Genomic DNA, 16257 nt, shown 5'->3' on the forward strand with positions numbered 1-16257 from the left:
GAGAAATAAATCGTTTATACAGAGGATCCTTCATGGGTTGTAACTGGATTCAGAAAAGGAAAAATTACATATAGTATCTACTTAAGACGCTTTATTACAAAATATATAGATAGTTTTCCTTATTTACAAATATAGCGATATATACGAAACATCACGGATTTTCATATGTTTTTTCGTTTTTTTATTTTTTTTCCAGAAAAATATTATTATTTTAAAAAAAATTATATATATATATATATATATTTTTTTTTTTTTTTTTGCTCAAAGGCTTAAAAAAGTTACCTCAAACTTTTATGTATGAAAGTCGTATGAAACATGTATGAAATGTGTATGTGTGAGCGAAATTTTCATACACAAAATTGTGAGCGAAAACTTTAAGCCTTGAATATTGTATGAAAGTTTTTACAATATTGTTGTAGTTGTATTAATTTTCCAGAAACCTAATATGAACTTTATATGCAAAAAATGTGAATGAAATTCTAAGTCTTGAGCGAGATATACACATTTCACACCATTCTCATACATAAAATTTTGAGCGTAATGTTTAAGCCTTGTTCAAGATATACACATTTCATACGTTCTTCATACATAAAATTTGAGCCAACTTTTTAAGCCTTGAGCAAGATATACACATTTCACACAAATTTGAGTGATTATTTTAAGTCTTGAATGTTGTATCAAAGTTGTATACAATGTTATTGCAGTTGTATTAATTTTACAGAAATCTAACATGAACTTTATACACGAAAATGTGAGCGAAATTTTAAGACTTGAGCGAGATACAAATTTCATACTGTTTTCATACACACAATTTTGAGCGGATTTTTTAAGCCTTGAACAAGATATACACATTTCATACATTTTTCATACGGTTTTCATACACTAAATTTTGAGCGAACTTTTTAAGCCTTCAGCGACATATACACATTTCATACAACTTTCATACATAAATTTTTGAGCGAAATTTTTTTTAAAAAAAAAATATAAAAATAATTTTTTTAAAATAAAAACATGTTTTGTATATGGTTTGTAATGTTATGTTTTATAAATATAAAAATATCATTACATTTCGTAAATATTTCTCTTTAAGATGTATATGTCCCTTCAGAAAATCATATTTGAATATGAATCATATGACTATCACATAATATATGAAGGATCTTAAACTAATCTGATAGTCACGGCAGGCCCACATCCTGAAACTAAGTTAAAGATCAATAATAAGTGATGCCCATATGACCGGTATACTGGGCCTACAAAAGCCCAACCTCTTCTAGACGATCACATTGAACCTTGTCATAGAAGAAGCTAATTTTGTGCTTACCTAAAAATTGTTGTCAAGTAAGTCCACCATCATTGAATGTATTTATGTACTTTCATCTTTACAGTATCTTCATCTATAAGGGCAACCAAGGACTTTTGTAGTCCTCACAATAATTTTTAATAAAATGTCAAATTTTTTAAATAATTACTTCTAGGTTCTACTACCAAAGGATGTGGTGCAGCGGACGGGTTGTTCCTTCCTTAATTAAAGGTCTCACCGTTTCGAGTCCTGGGTATGAAAAATCCTTGGTAAGGAACACTTCCCCTAGTTAGGCTCCAATGCGGGTACCAAACAACGGGTGGGAAACAAAAAAAAGATTTGTACTGAAATGATTTTCATATAGTTTTAAAATTTATTAAATGATGCCAATAGTGTTGAAAATAAAGATAGTGTTAGCAGTCAAGATCGGGTTATCTTTAAAATGTCTTGTTTGATTAACTAAATTAATCTTTTAAACACAAAATGAGTTTAAAGCAGGGAAGAGTTAGAGTTTCGGCTACGGGTTTGGTCAGATTTGGTAGCCCTTTGGTTCAAATTTTGTATTTGTCTTAAAAGTTCATTAAATATATATATAAATTATTAATTTAGAACTAGATAACTTAAAAAAATAGGATTCAAAACTCATAAACTAAATTCTGGCTCTCCATCTGATTTGAAGTAAATAATTTCATTAAAATGAAAGTTAAGATATTAAAGGAGTGAAATGATCTTTTGCTTTTATATATTAAAAATATACTTCTTTGAAATATAACTATTACCGACATAAATTATATTTCTTTGAATAAAATGTCTACTTTTATATCTTGGGTTTGGGCCCGGACTTAAACTAGTATACATATAGAAAGTCTATATATATACTAGTTTAACTCCAGGCTCAAACCCAAGATATAAAAGTATATATATATATATATATATTTCTTTAGCGTAAATAAGGTGATGTATGTATTATTTCATTTATCATTCCAATTTATTTATTTTGATTGACTTTTTCTCTTATATTTCTCTTAAAATATTTATTGAAATTAAAATCACTTTATCAATCAGTCTATAATTATCAACATTCATTGCTCAATTAAAAAGGGAAAGACATTTAAGAATATTAACTCTTTCAATTACTTTCTCATTTTAAATATTCTATCTAATTAAAGGCTTTTACCTTCTTTTTTTCCCCATAAACAATGCCATTCTAAAAAGTTCTTTGGCCAAGATTCCTCCTTTTTGGCTTCCTTTGCTCACTTTTTCCTTTTCATTTAATTCACTTGAATTTATAAAATAAACTAAAAAATTGGTCGGATTTGTAGTTCTTGTTAATACACCAATTGCAGTTCTTATTTAGTGGTGATATATATTTGCTAGGCATAAATAAGGTGATGTGACACTTCTCTATGACGATCATTCCAATTTATTTATTTTGACAATTTTTTGACTTTTTCTCTTATATTTCTCTTAAAATATTTGTTGAAATTAAAATCACTTTATCAATCAGTCTATAATTATCAACATTCATTGCTCAATTAAAAAGGGAAAGACATTTAAGAATATTAACTCTTTCAATTACTTTCTCATTTTAAATATTCTATCTAATTAAAGGCTTTTACCTTCTTTTTTTTCCCCATAAACAATGCCATTCTAAAAAGTTCTTTGGCCAAGATTCCTCCTTTTTGGCTTCCTTTGCTCACTTTTTCCTTTTCATTTAATTCACTTGAATTTATAAAATAAACTAAACAATTGGTCGGATTTGCAGTCTTGTTAATACACCATTTGCAGTTCTTATTTAGTGGTGGAATTCATAGGTAACGTATGAGTAGTCTTTAGTGCTCTATTAATATCACTCCAACTTTTCATTTTCCTTACTAATGCAATAAAAAGAATCCTTTAAGTTACCAGCAACACTTAGGTAATAATTTTAGTGGATGAAGGCATTTTAAGAGGCTAGGTTTGTATTCAGTGAAATGATTATTATGCCAATGATCAAATTCTGCTCCACAGAAATGGAGTGCATGGAGTTCCAATTGAAATCTCACCAGAGATTTACAAATGCATTTCCCTTAGAAATTTAAGTCCACTTATAAGTGAAGTCTATAAAACTAAATTTGCCAAATTGAAGTATATGAACTTGAAGGGATCTAGTAGCTCAGTTGGTTGGCTATATGAACTTTCACCTTGTTGGTGAGGGTTTGAATCCCACGTTGTAATCCCCTTCCTCATTTCCCCTTCCCATACCCTCTATGTTATTTTTTTTTTTTTTAAAAAAAAAAGTATTTGAACTTGGCTTTATGGCAACATATGTAGTCCGAAATTTACTTGTACGGTAAATAAAAGGTCCACTTAACCTTCATTTTGTGAAACATCACTTTGTTTTTTCTTTTTTGTTTCTTTTATCTAATGTTGCATGATAAATCTTGAGTCAGTATACGAACCAAGGAACGACAATTTGACAAGCTCTTATTTATCCCTAGTAAATTGTTCCAGTCTTGTTGGATACAAATGATACATGGATGATGGAACTACTTTAAATATCTTGGATGACTTGAGTTAAAGAATTGTTTAGTAATCGTTTTATATGAACTTTACCTATCATTCGGTGAAGTTACCTCTTTCATCGAAATAATTGGATTTATTTACTATAATCCGTGGTGGGCCAATTAGGGGCTTTCTGTGGGCTGATCCATAATCGCTACATTCACCAAAGACAGAAATACAAAGACAAAATGTAAACTATTTTGGTCCATTTTAAATTGGGAAAAGGCTAATATATATGAAAGGAACTCGACAATTTCCCGTAGAAATGTCAAAAAAGTAAGTTATAATTTTCCATTTGTGCTCGTGCTTTATGTCTGGTCCTCTTAACTTTTCCACAAAAAGATGTGAGTTATGCTGTCCTATTTTCCCATCAATATCTACTTTTTCTTTGATCATGAAAGTGTTAAATCAGATTTATAAAATTATAGGTTAAAGTTGGCGAGTCACGTTATTATCTTCAATTATATGACGCACTAAAATATACCATAAATATTGTTATATCAGATGTATATAAGGGTCCAAAGTGGTTTGCCTATCCGTTTGGAGTGAACTTTTACTTTGCCTATCCGTTTGGAGTGAACATTTACTTCAAAAAAGAAGTATATTGCGTTAAGGCAGCATATGTTGAAGTTAAGGAGGCGAGAAAAGCTCCTAATTGCAGGTTGTATTTAAGGTTATACTTATTTACATCATCCAATAAAAATACAACATATGCCTTTACATACACTCTTATTGTTAGATTATCGTTAGTTTATATACGTTTTCACATTAATATATGACTCAAACCATGGTAAATTAATTAGTAAGATTTGGTGTAAACATTGGATGCGGGTAAGTTTTTACCTGTTTACATTGCTAGTTGTAAATAATTAGCCGCACCCGATGTTTACACCTAACCATATATATCAACCTATCATGATTTAGCGATCTGAAGAATTGAGAATATATATTAGCTAACTATGGTTAAGTGAGAAAAAGTTGTCTAGGAACATATGTCATGCATATTGATTTGGTGCGAATACTTTTAATCAAGTTTTTACCTAGCTAGAAATAGCATGTCCATTGTTTTAGAAAGGTTGTAGATGAAAATTATAGATTACGCTTATATCAATTATGTAAACTAACAGATTAAATACCAATCTTTTGCTCATTTTTGTCGTACTATCCAATTTATATAGCAAAATCCACAATTCTGTTAGAAGCACAATAAAGAAAAAGAAAACACACACACACAACGTCAAATTTAAACTCTAAAAAAAAGAGGAGTATCAAGTGATAAAATGACAGGTTAATTTAACCAACGATAGCTTTTTGACCTTGATAAAATCAATAGTAGTTAGTTACGTTAGGCTAAATTTTGCTTCGCAAGTCCTCTAATGTCTAAATTTGGCGAGCTAACTTAATACTATTATTCTGCAGCTTGCGTATCTTGACATTCTCGCTTATAGATATTTGCCAAAATAGGCTGACTGTTACTTTTGCTTATTCAAATTTGTATTAATTGAAAAGTAATGCTTATTACTTTTATTTTCTTGAAAATAAAAGTTTACGACTTTCGACAAATATTGCGCAACGACGCTATGAATGTTAAGCTATAGCTGTTTAGATGTTTATCATTGTTTGAGGGAATATTGTGTCATTGTGTTATTACGATCCTTATACTATTTAGATGGGCAACTCTCACCGTGAATTTGTGTTATCCTTATATTATCAGCTTTCTCTCACTTCTTACAAAATTAGAAAATATGAATTGATGAAGTAATAGTTAGGAAAGTTCTACGAGAAATTTGAAAACGTCTAAATTGCTTAATATATGGTTTGCAAATAAAAAGAAGAAAAAATGAAGAAAGAATATTGGTGGTATTAATTTATGTTCCTCTGGCCACCTCCCCGTACCAAATGAGATCTACTAGGAAGTTCCTCATACACTGAATTAAGCAAAGAAAATCACATGAAGCAGTTGAGTAAGATATGGTCTCACATATGGAAGAAGCATGGAGCTGAAATTATAGTAAATGCCTTACATTAATTATTGACGGTGTTAGCTGAAAAGTCACCGTAATTTATACGTAATTATATTGACATTTTTTAAGTAAAGTTGTATCACTTAACTGTTGCCTAAAATCCTGCATGTCTCATTATATATAGGTTTTCTTCCACAGATGGAGCGCCGTAGTAGTTCCTAATTTCCCACTCCTTGTGACAATCACACTGGCTTAATTAAGGGATTAACATAAGTTTAAAGGTATAATTGGGGGGAATTAAACAAGAAAAGGGTGTTCCCCACGCTGGTCTATTTATACTTTCAATTTCGCCCAAAGTCTCGACGAGACGACTACTCGCTAGGGCAAATGAAATTAACAAGAAATTAACTCTACTGTACTTCTTTTTACAAAAAATTTATGTTAGTTTTTTTTTTTTTTTTTTTTTTTTAATCTCCTGTGGAAAGAGTCATACGTGATACAACTGTAACAACATATAAATTATAAAAGGTCCAATAACGCAATCAATAGAGCTAAGTAGTCATCATAATGGCAATATTTAAGAACGTAAATTATATATATACTCCACAATTTTTTACACTATAATTGTTGATTAATGGAGACTATAATATGTCATTCATCCTATCTTCTTCAAGTTTCCTATCCACGTTTTCTATGAATCATTATCTTATAGTTGACTTTTATGTAACTTTTGCAATGCCATTGTATAATATTATAATAATAAAGACTTTAATCTCTATCTTCCATAGTTCCATTTGCTGTCAGTAACGTAGCACAAGGCCACAAGAATGACCAATTACTCCCCATGTAAAAGTCGTTTCTCCATTATTCCAGCCATTTTCCTTCATCGGAGAGTGTGAAATATTGTGTGAATACTGTCTGTAGTTCCACGTCTTTTTCCATTCAGAGCTAGGAAGGTTAAATTAAGAAAGATCTCGAATACTCAATAGATATTTTAATCAATGTTATTTTATTTAAAATATGTCTCACGTGTAGTATAAAGTGATAGTGCGCCACCTTCAACTTGAGCACTAGGTCCACACAATTGCAACCAAATCATCGTCATGAACGAAAGGACTCTAATTTCTCAATTTTGTGATTTCTAGAAGATAAGCTGTATCTACAGACAGACCCTTTTATTATCCCAGGCAGAAAAAAGAGAATAATAATAATAATAACAACAACAACAACAATTATTAATATTATATAGCTTATTTAAATAAATAAAAATCAATGTTGTTTAAAATTTAAGAAGAATGTCGGAGCTTATAATACAAGAGTTAAAGCATTTGCTTTTCAGTGTCAAATAAGAAATTGATATCTTAATTTTTTGTGAAATGAATTTTTTTGTGAAATGAATTTGCATAGTTTGTCAAAAAAAAAATCTAAATTACAATTTTTAAGTTTAATATTTTTTCGTGTCTGCTCTTTGATTTTTTTGCTAAACTAAGGTTGTTGCTCCTACAATGACCGACGCCATCACACCTCAAAAGAGAAATTGGTATTTCTAACATAGTCACGTGACAGTGTAGCCCAACTCTGATCTATGAAAAAAGATAATGCATTTATATACTACAGTCTCTTTCTCTTTTTCATTGAAAATAAAGACATTTCACACTGGATGCACATATTAAATAATAGTACTAGATTTTGGAAAGGAACTAGCTTCATGAGCCAAGCAGTACTGTGTTTAGTGCTTACAGCATTCACATAGCACAAAGCATGGGCTCCCTTATTTTTCTCCCCCAATTTTGATACTCAAACTATGCATTGGATCTTGTTTTTCAGCAAGCTACACAAGTTACAAAAAAAAATTGCAATTATCTATTAACAAAAGATTAATTACAATTTGGCCATGTGAACTATGCCCCAAAAAAAAAAAAAGGTTAAAACTATTAAAGAAAACAGAAAAAATCCCAAGCAAGAGATCCTCCCACTTTTCTCTGATCTAAAGGCAAGACTTGCTGAATTTACACATCCCAAGAGGAGCTGTATCATCATATTTGTACTAGAAAGTAGTAGGAAAATAAGACCAAAACCATGGCATCATGTTATTCAGCAAGCTACAGAAGTTACAAAAAAAAAAAATTGCAATTATCTATTAACAAAAGTTTAATTACAATTTGGCCATGTGAACTATGCAAAAAAAAAAAAAAAAAGGAAAAACTGTTAAAGAAAACAGAAAAAATCCCAAGCAAGACCCTCTGACTTTTCTCTGATCTAAAGCCAGGACTTGCTGAATTTACACCTCATGAGGAGCTGTATCATCATATTACTACTAGAAAGTAGTAGGAAAATAAGGCCAAAGGGAGGTTGTTAATTAACAACTCCAAGTCACCCTCCTTACCCTTCCTTGTCTCCATAACACCACTGTCCAGCAATTAACAAACAAAGGGAAATTCCAAGAGAGCAGTTCACATGTTGCAAACCAAAATTATCTTGGACATAACCCTTCTTGTTATCCCTTATTTTTTTCTCTTATGCTGTTGTTTTGTCCTACACCTTCATCTTCCTCTTTAATCAATCGTCTTTCTTTTTCTTTTCTTTTCTTTTCTTTTTTGGGTTTTTGGGATTAACTATCAGTATCGGGGGAGTCGAGTGGGAAACAAGTATCTTCACCACCAGTATTCCATAGAAAATTAGCATAATTAGCTGCATAAAATGAGTTGTCTGGTTCTGCAGCTAGGGCTTCAAGATAAGTCTCTTCTGCAGCCCAAAGGTCCTTCCTTACTTGCCATAGAAAAGTTGCATACTTATTCAATGCCTCTGCATCCTTTGGCTCCACCTCTGCTGCTTTCTTGAAGTACTCCTCTGCTCTGTAAATAACAAAACCACAAAAATAATTCAGAACAAACCAACTTTAAAGCAAATTCTAAAGCTCTACAAGCTTAATGTTCTTTAATCTATGGCACTCGGATACTACTCCAAAAATGTTGTCGCACCCATGTTTTGAATTCTCCAAGATACATGATTTTTGGAGGATACGACACGGATGCAATGACATTTTTGAGGGATCTTGACCAACATAGCCTTTAATGGGGCCTACATACAGTATGATATTTGAATGGGAACCAGCACCTTGGGGCCACTAAGAATAGTATAATTCTAGAAATGAAATTAAGGTACTACCACAGACTCCTCTATCAAGATACAATCCCACCCAAACTTTACAGAAAATGACCATTGCATTGTGAAGTTGATTTTTCAAGCCATCAAAACAATTACTTTTCTATGAAGCAACTAAGTTGACCTAAGAGATCAGCTAAATAAGCAAAAATTCATGATTAAATCTACCAATTAGATCTAGTTCTCCTTAGCAGGATTAAAAATCTAACATAGAAAAGAAAAGGATAGAAAATTTTGGTACCTGTCATAATCTTGAGCTACCAAGAAAAGAAACTGAGCATAATTGGCTAACAAAAGAGTATTTTGAGGCTCTTGAGTTAGTCCCATTTGATACAGCAACTCTGTTCTGAAATAATCAGCATAGTCATCAACTTCAATATTTGCATGTATTGGTGACACAAATCTCTGCATGGTTTCATGATCCAAGGCTTCATCTCTCATTGAAGCTTGCATCTTTGAAGCCTCATCTACGATTGAATTCCAAATCTGCAACTCTTCTTCCCTTGTTTCTTGACCAGATACACACTCTTCTTCACTGACCCTACTGCTCCCAATTGAAGAAATCCCATTGGTTAACATACGTCTGTCGAACGTCCCATCGCCATCGTTTCCACTAGCAATTGGCTTGTAAGTCCCACCACCTCCATTGTTTCCACCAATAGAAGTAGTTTTCCCACTTGAAGAAGATGACACTGAAAATGTCTTAATTGTTGAAGAATCAAATCTTTGGTTGAAATGACTCTCATCTAAAGTTGAAACACTTTCGGTAAGTGGTGGTGGTGTGGCAGCAATAGCAAAACTACTTGCCATAGAATGAACACTATAATTTGCAAGCAGTATCATCACATATACCATTAAAGTTGGTGTATGTGAAAATACTTGCTGGAATAACCACACAAAAGATGCATGCATTTCCTTTTGTACTCTCACTAATATCCCTTGTAGATCTTCATAAAACAACATTTCCCTCATCTGCAAAGTATAGCTTTGCAGTTCCCTTATTATGAACACCATATTCGAAAACGCTTTTTTCACAGAACAATAAGCTGATTCTCCTGCTTCTCTAATCCCATCTTGCCATTGTTTTTTTCTCTTTATAATCCTAAGAGAAAAAGGAAGATCCACACTATTCGCCTTCCATTCGATATTAGCAGGAATTATCTCGTCTCTTTCAGGCCAATCAGGTTGTTCTAGTGGATCAAATGGCTTTTGGTTCTCCAAAAACTTAATATCATGACCGCCATCACTGCTAATACTTTCAATAACTTCGCGCTGAGACCTTGTTGTACTGGGATTTTCGACGTCTGAGAATTGGAATTTCAAGGCCAATTCTTGAATTTCCTTAGAAAATTCTTCATCTGAAAATGAATCTAAGCAGGCACTAGTACTATTAGCCCTTCTAATAGTTCTAGTTCTTGGTTTGGGTATGTCACAAGATTTAGATCTGTATAGGTTCAATAATTGGGTACCCAAAAGAGCAGATTGGTCAAGCCTATGAACATAACGGCAAATAAGAGACCCTTTGTTACTAATACTACGTTTTTTTGAGGAAATTGGAGAAGCAAAGGTTTGAGAAGAAGAAGGTGAATGAGGAACAAAAGGTTGAGTAGTCCATTGCAAACATGTTGTAGCAACTTTCACACCCATTTTTTTGAACTCAAAATTATTAATCAGAGATTATATGGGGGTGAAAAAAAAAAAAAAAGTTGAACCCTTTTGATTCGGATCCACAGAAAGGCTTAACCTTTCTTTCTTTCTTTCTTTTTTTTTTGGTTAACTCAAGATCCCAAAACCTGCAAAAACAAGTAAAAATGAACCGACCAAATAAGTCAAATAACGTTCACAATTGTTCCCTGAAAATACAAGGAAAGTGGAACTATCTAGTTGAACTGAATCGGTAAACGCAAAATAATATACACAATAACCAAAAAGGCCGTGCTACCAATAATTACACAAGCCATTAAAATCGGATCGTATAACAGAGTCCAATAATAAAATGATGCAATGAGCATAGAAATTAACGTCAACTTACGTAGTAATAATAGGCACTGTCACCGGTGAAGCTTAAGACGGTACCGTGTTAGCAGTGATTGCCGGCGGTGAAAGCGTAGCGCGAGTAGCTTAGTTACGACTTACGCTTATCATCGATAGCAGACCAGTTGAGGTCTTATATATAAGCTGTATGCAGCTTGAAAGAAAAAAAGGCACTTTCAAATACTAGCTCCGTTTTAATTTATGTGAATCTATTTGACTAAACATAATATATAAGAAAGATTAGATATTTTTGAAATTTGTGTTTCAAAATAAGTATTGAATATTTGTGTGGCTGTAAATCATTTCATAAAGTGAATTTATTTCCAAATTAGAAAAGAAATTATTCATTTTGATATAAATTAAAAAAATAAGTTCATATAAATTGAAACAGATGGAGTAATATTTATTTATTATTATAATAAAAAGGAAAAAATTAAAAATATAATAATAATATAGGAATATTATAAAATAAAATACAATCTCAACAAAGTCCAAAAGCGGACGGAGAAGTACGAATAGAATTAAAGTGGTATTAGTAATATATACACGTAGTACATCATAAGGAGTAGGGAAGTTGCCGGTTGCCGGTTGCCAGTATGATATTGTACTTATTTTGGTATAATATATAATGCTAGGATATTTTTGACAGCTGTGCCCAAGTCAAAGCCAAATTGCAATATGCATAGGAGATTCTTGTTTATTACGTGAAAAAAAAAATCTTTGAAATCTTTTACTACTGTAATTGTTTTTGAAAAACGGCCTAAAATATTTTTGAACTATTAAATTTCATTCAAAAATATCCTTTATTCACCTTTGGAATCTAAAATATCTCTGACGTTAATTTTTGGGGCCTTAAATACCCCTGACGTTAATCTTTGAGGCCTAAAATACCCCTGACGTTAATCTTTGGGGCCTAAAATACCTTTATTTTTAACGGACCCATTTCAAAACCCAATTAACAATTTCATTTATTATGTGGTAGCTTCTCATTGGTTGATAAAATAATTAACTTAAACTAATTAATCCCCCATTTAACCCGATCCAACTAATATGTCCTACCCCCCATCCCCCCAATTAAATCTCCTTTTGACCATATCAAAAGAAACCCTCAAACCCATTCAACTAATAAGACCGACCCTCGAACGGTGCCGACATTTGGGTGGTGATTCAACCAATACATGAAACACTGAAAGAAACAGTGTTTCTATTTCATGGTTTGTTTCTTTCAGAGTTTCATGGTCGTAATTTCAGCTGAAAATGACGTATTTAATTTCCTTTAACAAGAAATCTCATGTAGTCAAATTCTGATAACTCTTCAAGTGTTTCAACGTAAAGCTTTATCAATCTAACTGATCCTTTTTATGAGTTATTTATTGGTGAATCATGAATGTATGAAGCAACATATGTATAGCAATGCAAAAAAAATAAAAATAGAAAAGAATATTACTTTTACAGGGTGGTGTTTGAGTAATTCTACTTTAAAAGTTTGAACTAAAATAAAATAAAAACAATGTTTTCATGGTCTTTTTCTTTCAGTATTTCATGTATTGGTTGAATTACCATCCAAATGTAGGCACCGTTCGAGGGTCGGGCTTATTAGTTAAATGGGTTCGAGGGTTTCTTTTGATATGGATAAAAGGAGATTTATTGGGCGGGTAGGACTTATTAGTTGGATCGGGTTAAATAGGGGGATTAATTAGTTATTTTATTAACCAATGAGAAGCTGTCACGTAATAAATGAAATTGTTAATTGGGTTTTGAAATGTGTCCGTTAAAAATAAGGGTATTCTAGGCCCCAAAGGTTAGCTCCAGGGGTATTTTAGACCCTAAAGGTTAATGTCAGGGATATTTTAGACCCTAAAGGTAGATTGAGAGTATTTTTGCACCAAATCTAATATTTAAAGGGTATTTTAGGCCCTTTTCCGATTGTTTTTTGATGAAGTGTTGTTTAGGGTTTTTATCTTAGTTATTTTGCTAAATGATCTTCTCAAACGTATTGTTCTTTGAAAAGTGATTAAAAAAAAAAAAAATCAAAGGAAACTCATATAACACCCGTTAGACTATTCGGACAAGCTTATTTTTCCCAAAAGTATTTATTTTAAAAAAGAATAATCTTTTAAAAGTTATAATCATCCAAAACAGTTTTTGTTTTTGTACAAACTATACTTTGTAAAAAGCTTTGTCACAAGATTATTTCCAAAAGGTGTCAAAATATTAAAGGCCATTATTTATTAGATTTTCCTTGAATACACAAGTTAGAATATTAGTCACACTCAAATCATGTTAACTTTAAAATGATTGGGTGGAGCTAAATTGTCCGCGTGAATTTATTGAATTTCTTATATCAAAAAATGATGCCGTGCAATATAATAAAAAAAAAAAATTTATATATATATATATATATATATATAAATTATTGAATTCTTTTGATATGAGATGATTCTTAGTACAGTGGTAAATGTAACTCAAAGGAGGACTGACCCTCCTATGGCTATTATTATAAATATATATATATATATATATATATATATATATATATTATTGAATTCTTTTTTGATATGAGATGATTCTTAGTACAGTGGTAAATGTAACTCAAAGGAGGACTGACCCTCCTATGGCTATTATTATAAATACATTGCCAACACAGTTATATTAAATATATTTGAAGAGAAAGAAATTAAATGTGAAGATTTTTTTACAATCAAGTCACAAACATGAGGAAGATTTACTAAATGAAAAATGCACTAAAGAAATAATATTTCTAAAAATTATTTACTTATCTTTTTATACTAAAAAATTTATCAGTTCACATATTTAAATCTGATGTCTGACACGCTTATATGAATTTTCGAATATTAGTTCTGCCACTGCTTAAATGATATTTTAGAGTATTATAACGCAACATATAGCAACAAGTGGGTAAAATATCTCCCACAGAAGGAATAAGATCGTACAGTTTTATACACATGTACACATTAACGTCCGCAAATTTGCCGGTAGCCTGTTATACTTTGTATGGGGACTAGTATTTTACGTATTCTTTTTGCAGCTGTACATAGTCAAAATGCAAATGGGAGAGGAAGTGTAGATTCTTGGAAGATGGGTATAGCAAACGAGAGACTCGTTGGGTGATTAGTGAGTTTAATTAACGCGGCCCTATTCACGGGACTTCTGGATCTTAACCAAAGAATGGGCATATGCCACGTGTCCAGTATATTGAGATTTTTATTTTATTTTAAAAGAAGTTACTTTAGGCGAAAACGTGAATTCAGGTGCCAATTTTTTTATGACACGTGTCCAAATGTGCTCATTTGGCTTAATGTTCTCATTTACTATGTAAAAGCTGTACCTAAATTTTGTTGATAAAGAGAAAGTCGGTTAATTGCGATTTTATTGGGAAAAGGGCCTGATTTGCCCCTCTACGGTAAGTGAGGGGCAAATCACCACCACCTTCCTAATTCCGTGACCCAGAATCTCTCTCTCTCTCCTCTGTTCTCTCTTTTCTCTCCTTCCTTTTTTTTTTTTTTTTTTTCTCCTCCTATCTCGCGAGAGACGCATGGTAGGTTTTCGGGCAATTTACGCACCTGGTCGGTGAACGGTGATTCGATCGGTGAACGGTATTTTTCGGCACGGTGTTTCCGTGCAAACGAAGAGATTTCTCGGTGGTGAGCAGGTTTTACTTACTTGGAGTTGGTACCTCCAATAGCCCATTTCTGTCACCTAGCCTTATAAATTTTGCTTGTAAATTTTTGCTCGCTTGCCTTGAATACCTATTTCTTTGCTTATAGACTATTACTAACGTGTGCTCTAGTATTGATCTTTCGTTTGTCTTAGATTAACCTTTCACTAGCGTATATTTGCGTTACTGGCTTTGGTGAGGGATGGTAGACTAGGGTCATGTTCTCGGTTGGGATCGGGGACTAGGGTTGGGGGGGCTAAGGGGGTTGAGGGAGCCTCTAGATTGAGAGTAGGGTCTTGGAATATTGGGACTTTATCGGGAAAGTCCATAGAGTTGAATTAAGATTCTTAAAAAGAGGAGGATTAATATAGCTTGTGTCCGAGACTAAATGGGTAGGACCTAAAGCTAAGGATGTGGACGGGTACAAGCTTTGGTTCTCGAGCAAGTCGAGGTATAGGAATGGGGTAGGGATCTTGGTAGATAGTGAGCTTAGAGATCAGGTGGTAGAGGTTAGGAGGATCAACGACAGGATGATGGCGATTAAGTTAGTCGTTGGAGGGTTCACCTTGAACATTATTAGTGCCTACGCGCCACAAGTGGGTTTGGACGAGGAAGTAAAAAGGCGCTTTTGGGAGGACTTGGACGAAGTGGTGGTAAGTATACCGCTGCGAGAAGTTATTCATAGGAGGAGATTTCAATGGGCACATTGGATTACATTTCGAGGGGTTATGACGCGGTGCGCATGGAGGATTTGGCTTCGGGGGACGGGAATGGTGGAGGAGTCTCACTCCTGGATTTCGCAAAAGCTTTTGGATTGGTGGTAGCCACTCGTGTTTTTCGAAGAAGGAGGAGCACTTGGTAACCTTTCGTAGCTCGGTGGGCTGCCCCGCAAAATAGACTTCTTGCTTCTTAGAAAAGATGATAAAGGCCTGTCTGTAAGGACTGCGGTCATGCGAGTGAGAAACTTACGACCCAACATAAGTTCTTGGTGATGGATTTGGAGGTAAGAAGGAAGAAGAAGAAGAAGAAGGTTGTGGATGACCAGAAGCAGGATTAGGTGGGGGAGTTTGACTTCGTCTAGTGCCACTGAGATGGGGGAGAAGTTGATAGCTATGGGAGCGTGGGATAGTAGGGGGGATGCGAGCGGTATGTGGGATAGGACGGCCGTGCATTCGGGAAGCGGCTAGAGAGGTATTGGGGTCTCACGAGGCCGCGCGTGGTGGGCACCGGGGGGGGGGGGTGGTGGAATGGAGAAGTCCAAGGGAAGGTAGAAAGCAAGAAAACGGGCATATATGAAGGCTGGTAGATAGCGAGGACGATGAAGAGAAGCGGACGAATAGGGAAAAGTATAAGATGGCGAGAAAAGAGCGAAGTTGGCGGTTTCGGCGGCTAAACGGCGACCTTTGAACGCACATGTAGAACCGGAAGGACGAGAGGTGGGGATAAGAAGCTATTTAAGCTCGCCAAGGAGAGAGAGAGGAGAGAAGCACGCGACTTGGATCAAGTGAAGTGCATCAAGGACGAGGATGGCCAAGTGTTGGTACGGGAAGACCGCGTTAGACGAGAGA

General features: G+C 33.6%; 1 protein-coding gene across 2 annotated transcripts; it reads right to left on the reverse strand.

The window, feature by feature from the left end:
• Positions 1-7877: 7877 nt before the first annotated feature.
• LOC132052900 (uncharacterized) lies at positions 7878-11149 on the reverse strand. 2 transcript variants are annotated; one of them, XM_059444615.1, is made up of 3 exons: positions 11009-11149; positions 9218-10769; positions 7878-8666 (listed from the first exon to the last, which is right to left on the reverse strand). In XM_059444615.1, the coding sequence occupies exons 2-3, from the start codon at positions 10621-10623 to the stop codon at positions 8423-8425; spliced, it is 1650 nt and encodes a 549-aa protein (XP_059300598.1). In that variant the 5' UTR covers positions 10624-10769; positions 11009-11149; the 3' UTR covers positions 7878-8422. The 2 variants fall into 2 exon arrangements, with proteins under 2 accessions (XP_059300598.1, XP_059300599.1); XM_059444616.1 differs by having other exon boundaries at positions 9218-11107.
• Between the last annotated feature and the right edge of the window lie 5108 nt (positions 11150-16257).

This window comes from Lycium ferocissimum, chromosome 4 (assembly GCF_029784015.1).
Source record: "Lycium ferocissimum isolate CSIRO_LF1 chromosome 4, AGI_CSIRO_Lferr_CH_V1, whole genome shotgun sequence".
NCBI classification, from domain to species: Eukaryota; Viridiplantae; Streptophyta; class Magnoliopsida; order Solanales; family Solanaceae; genus Lycium; species Lycium ferocissimum.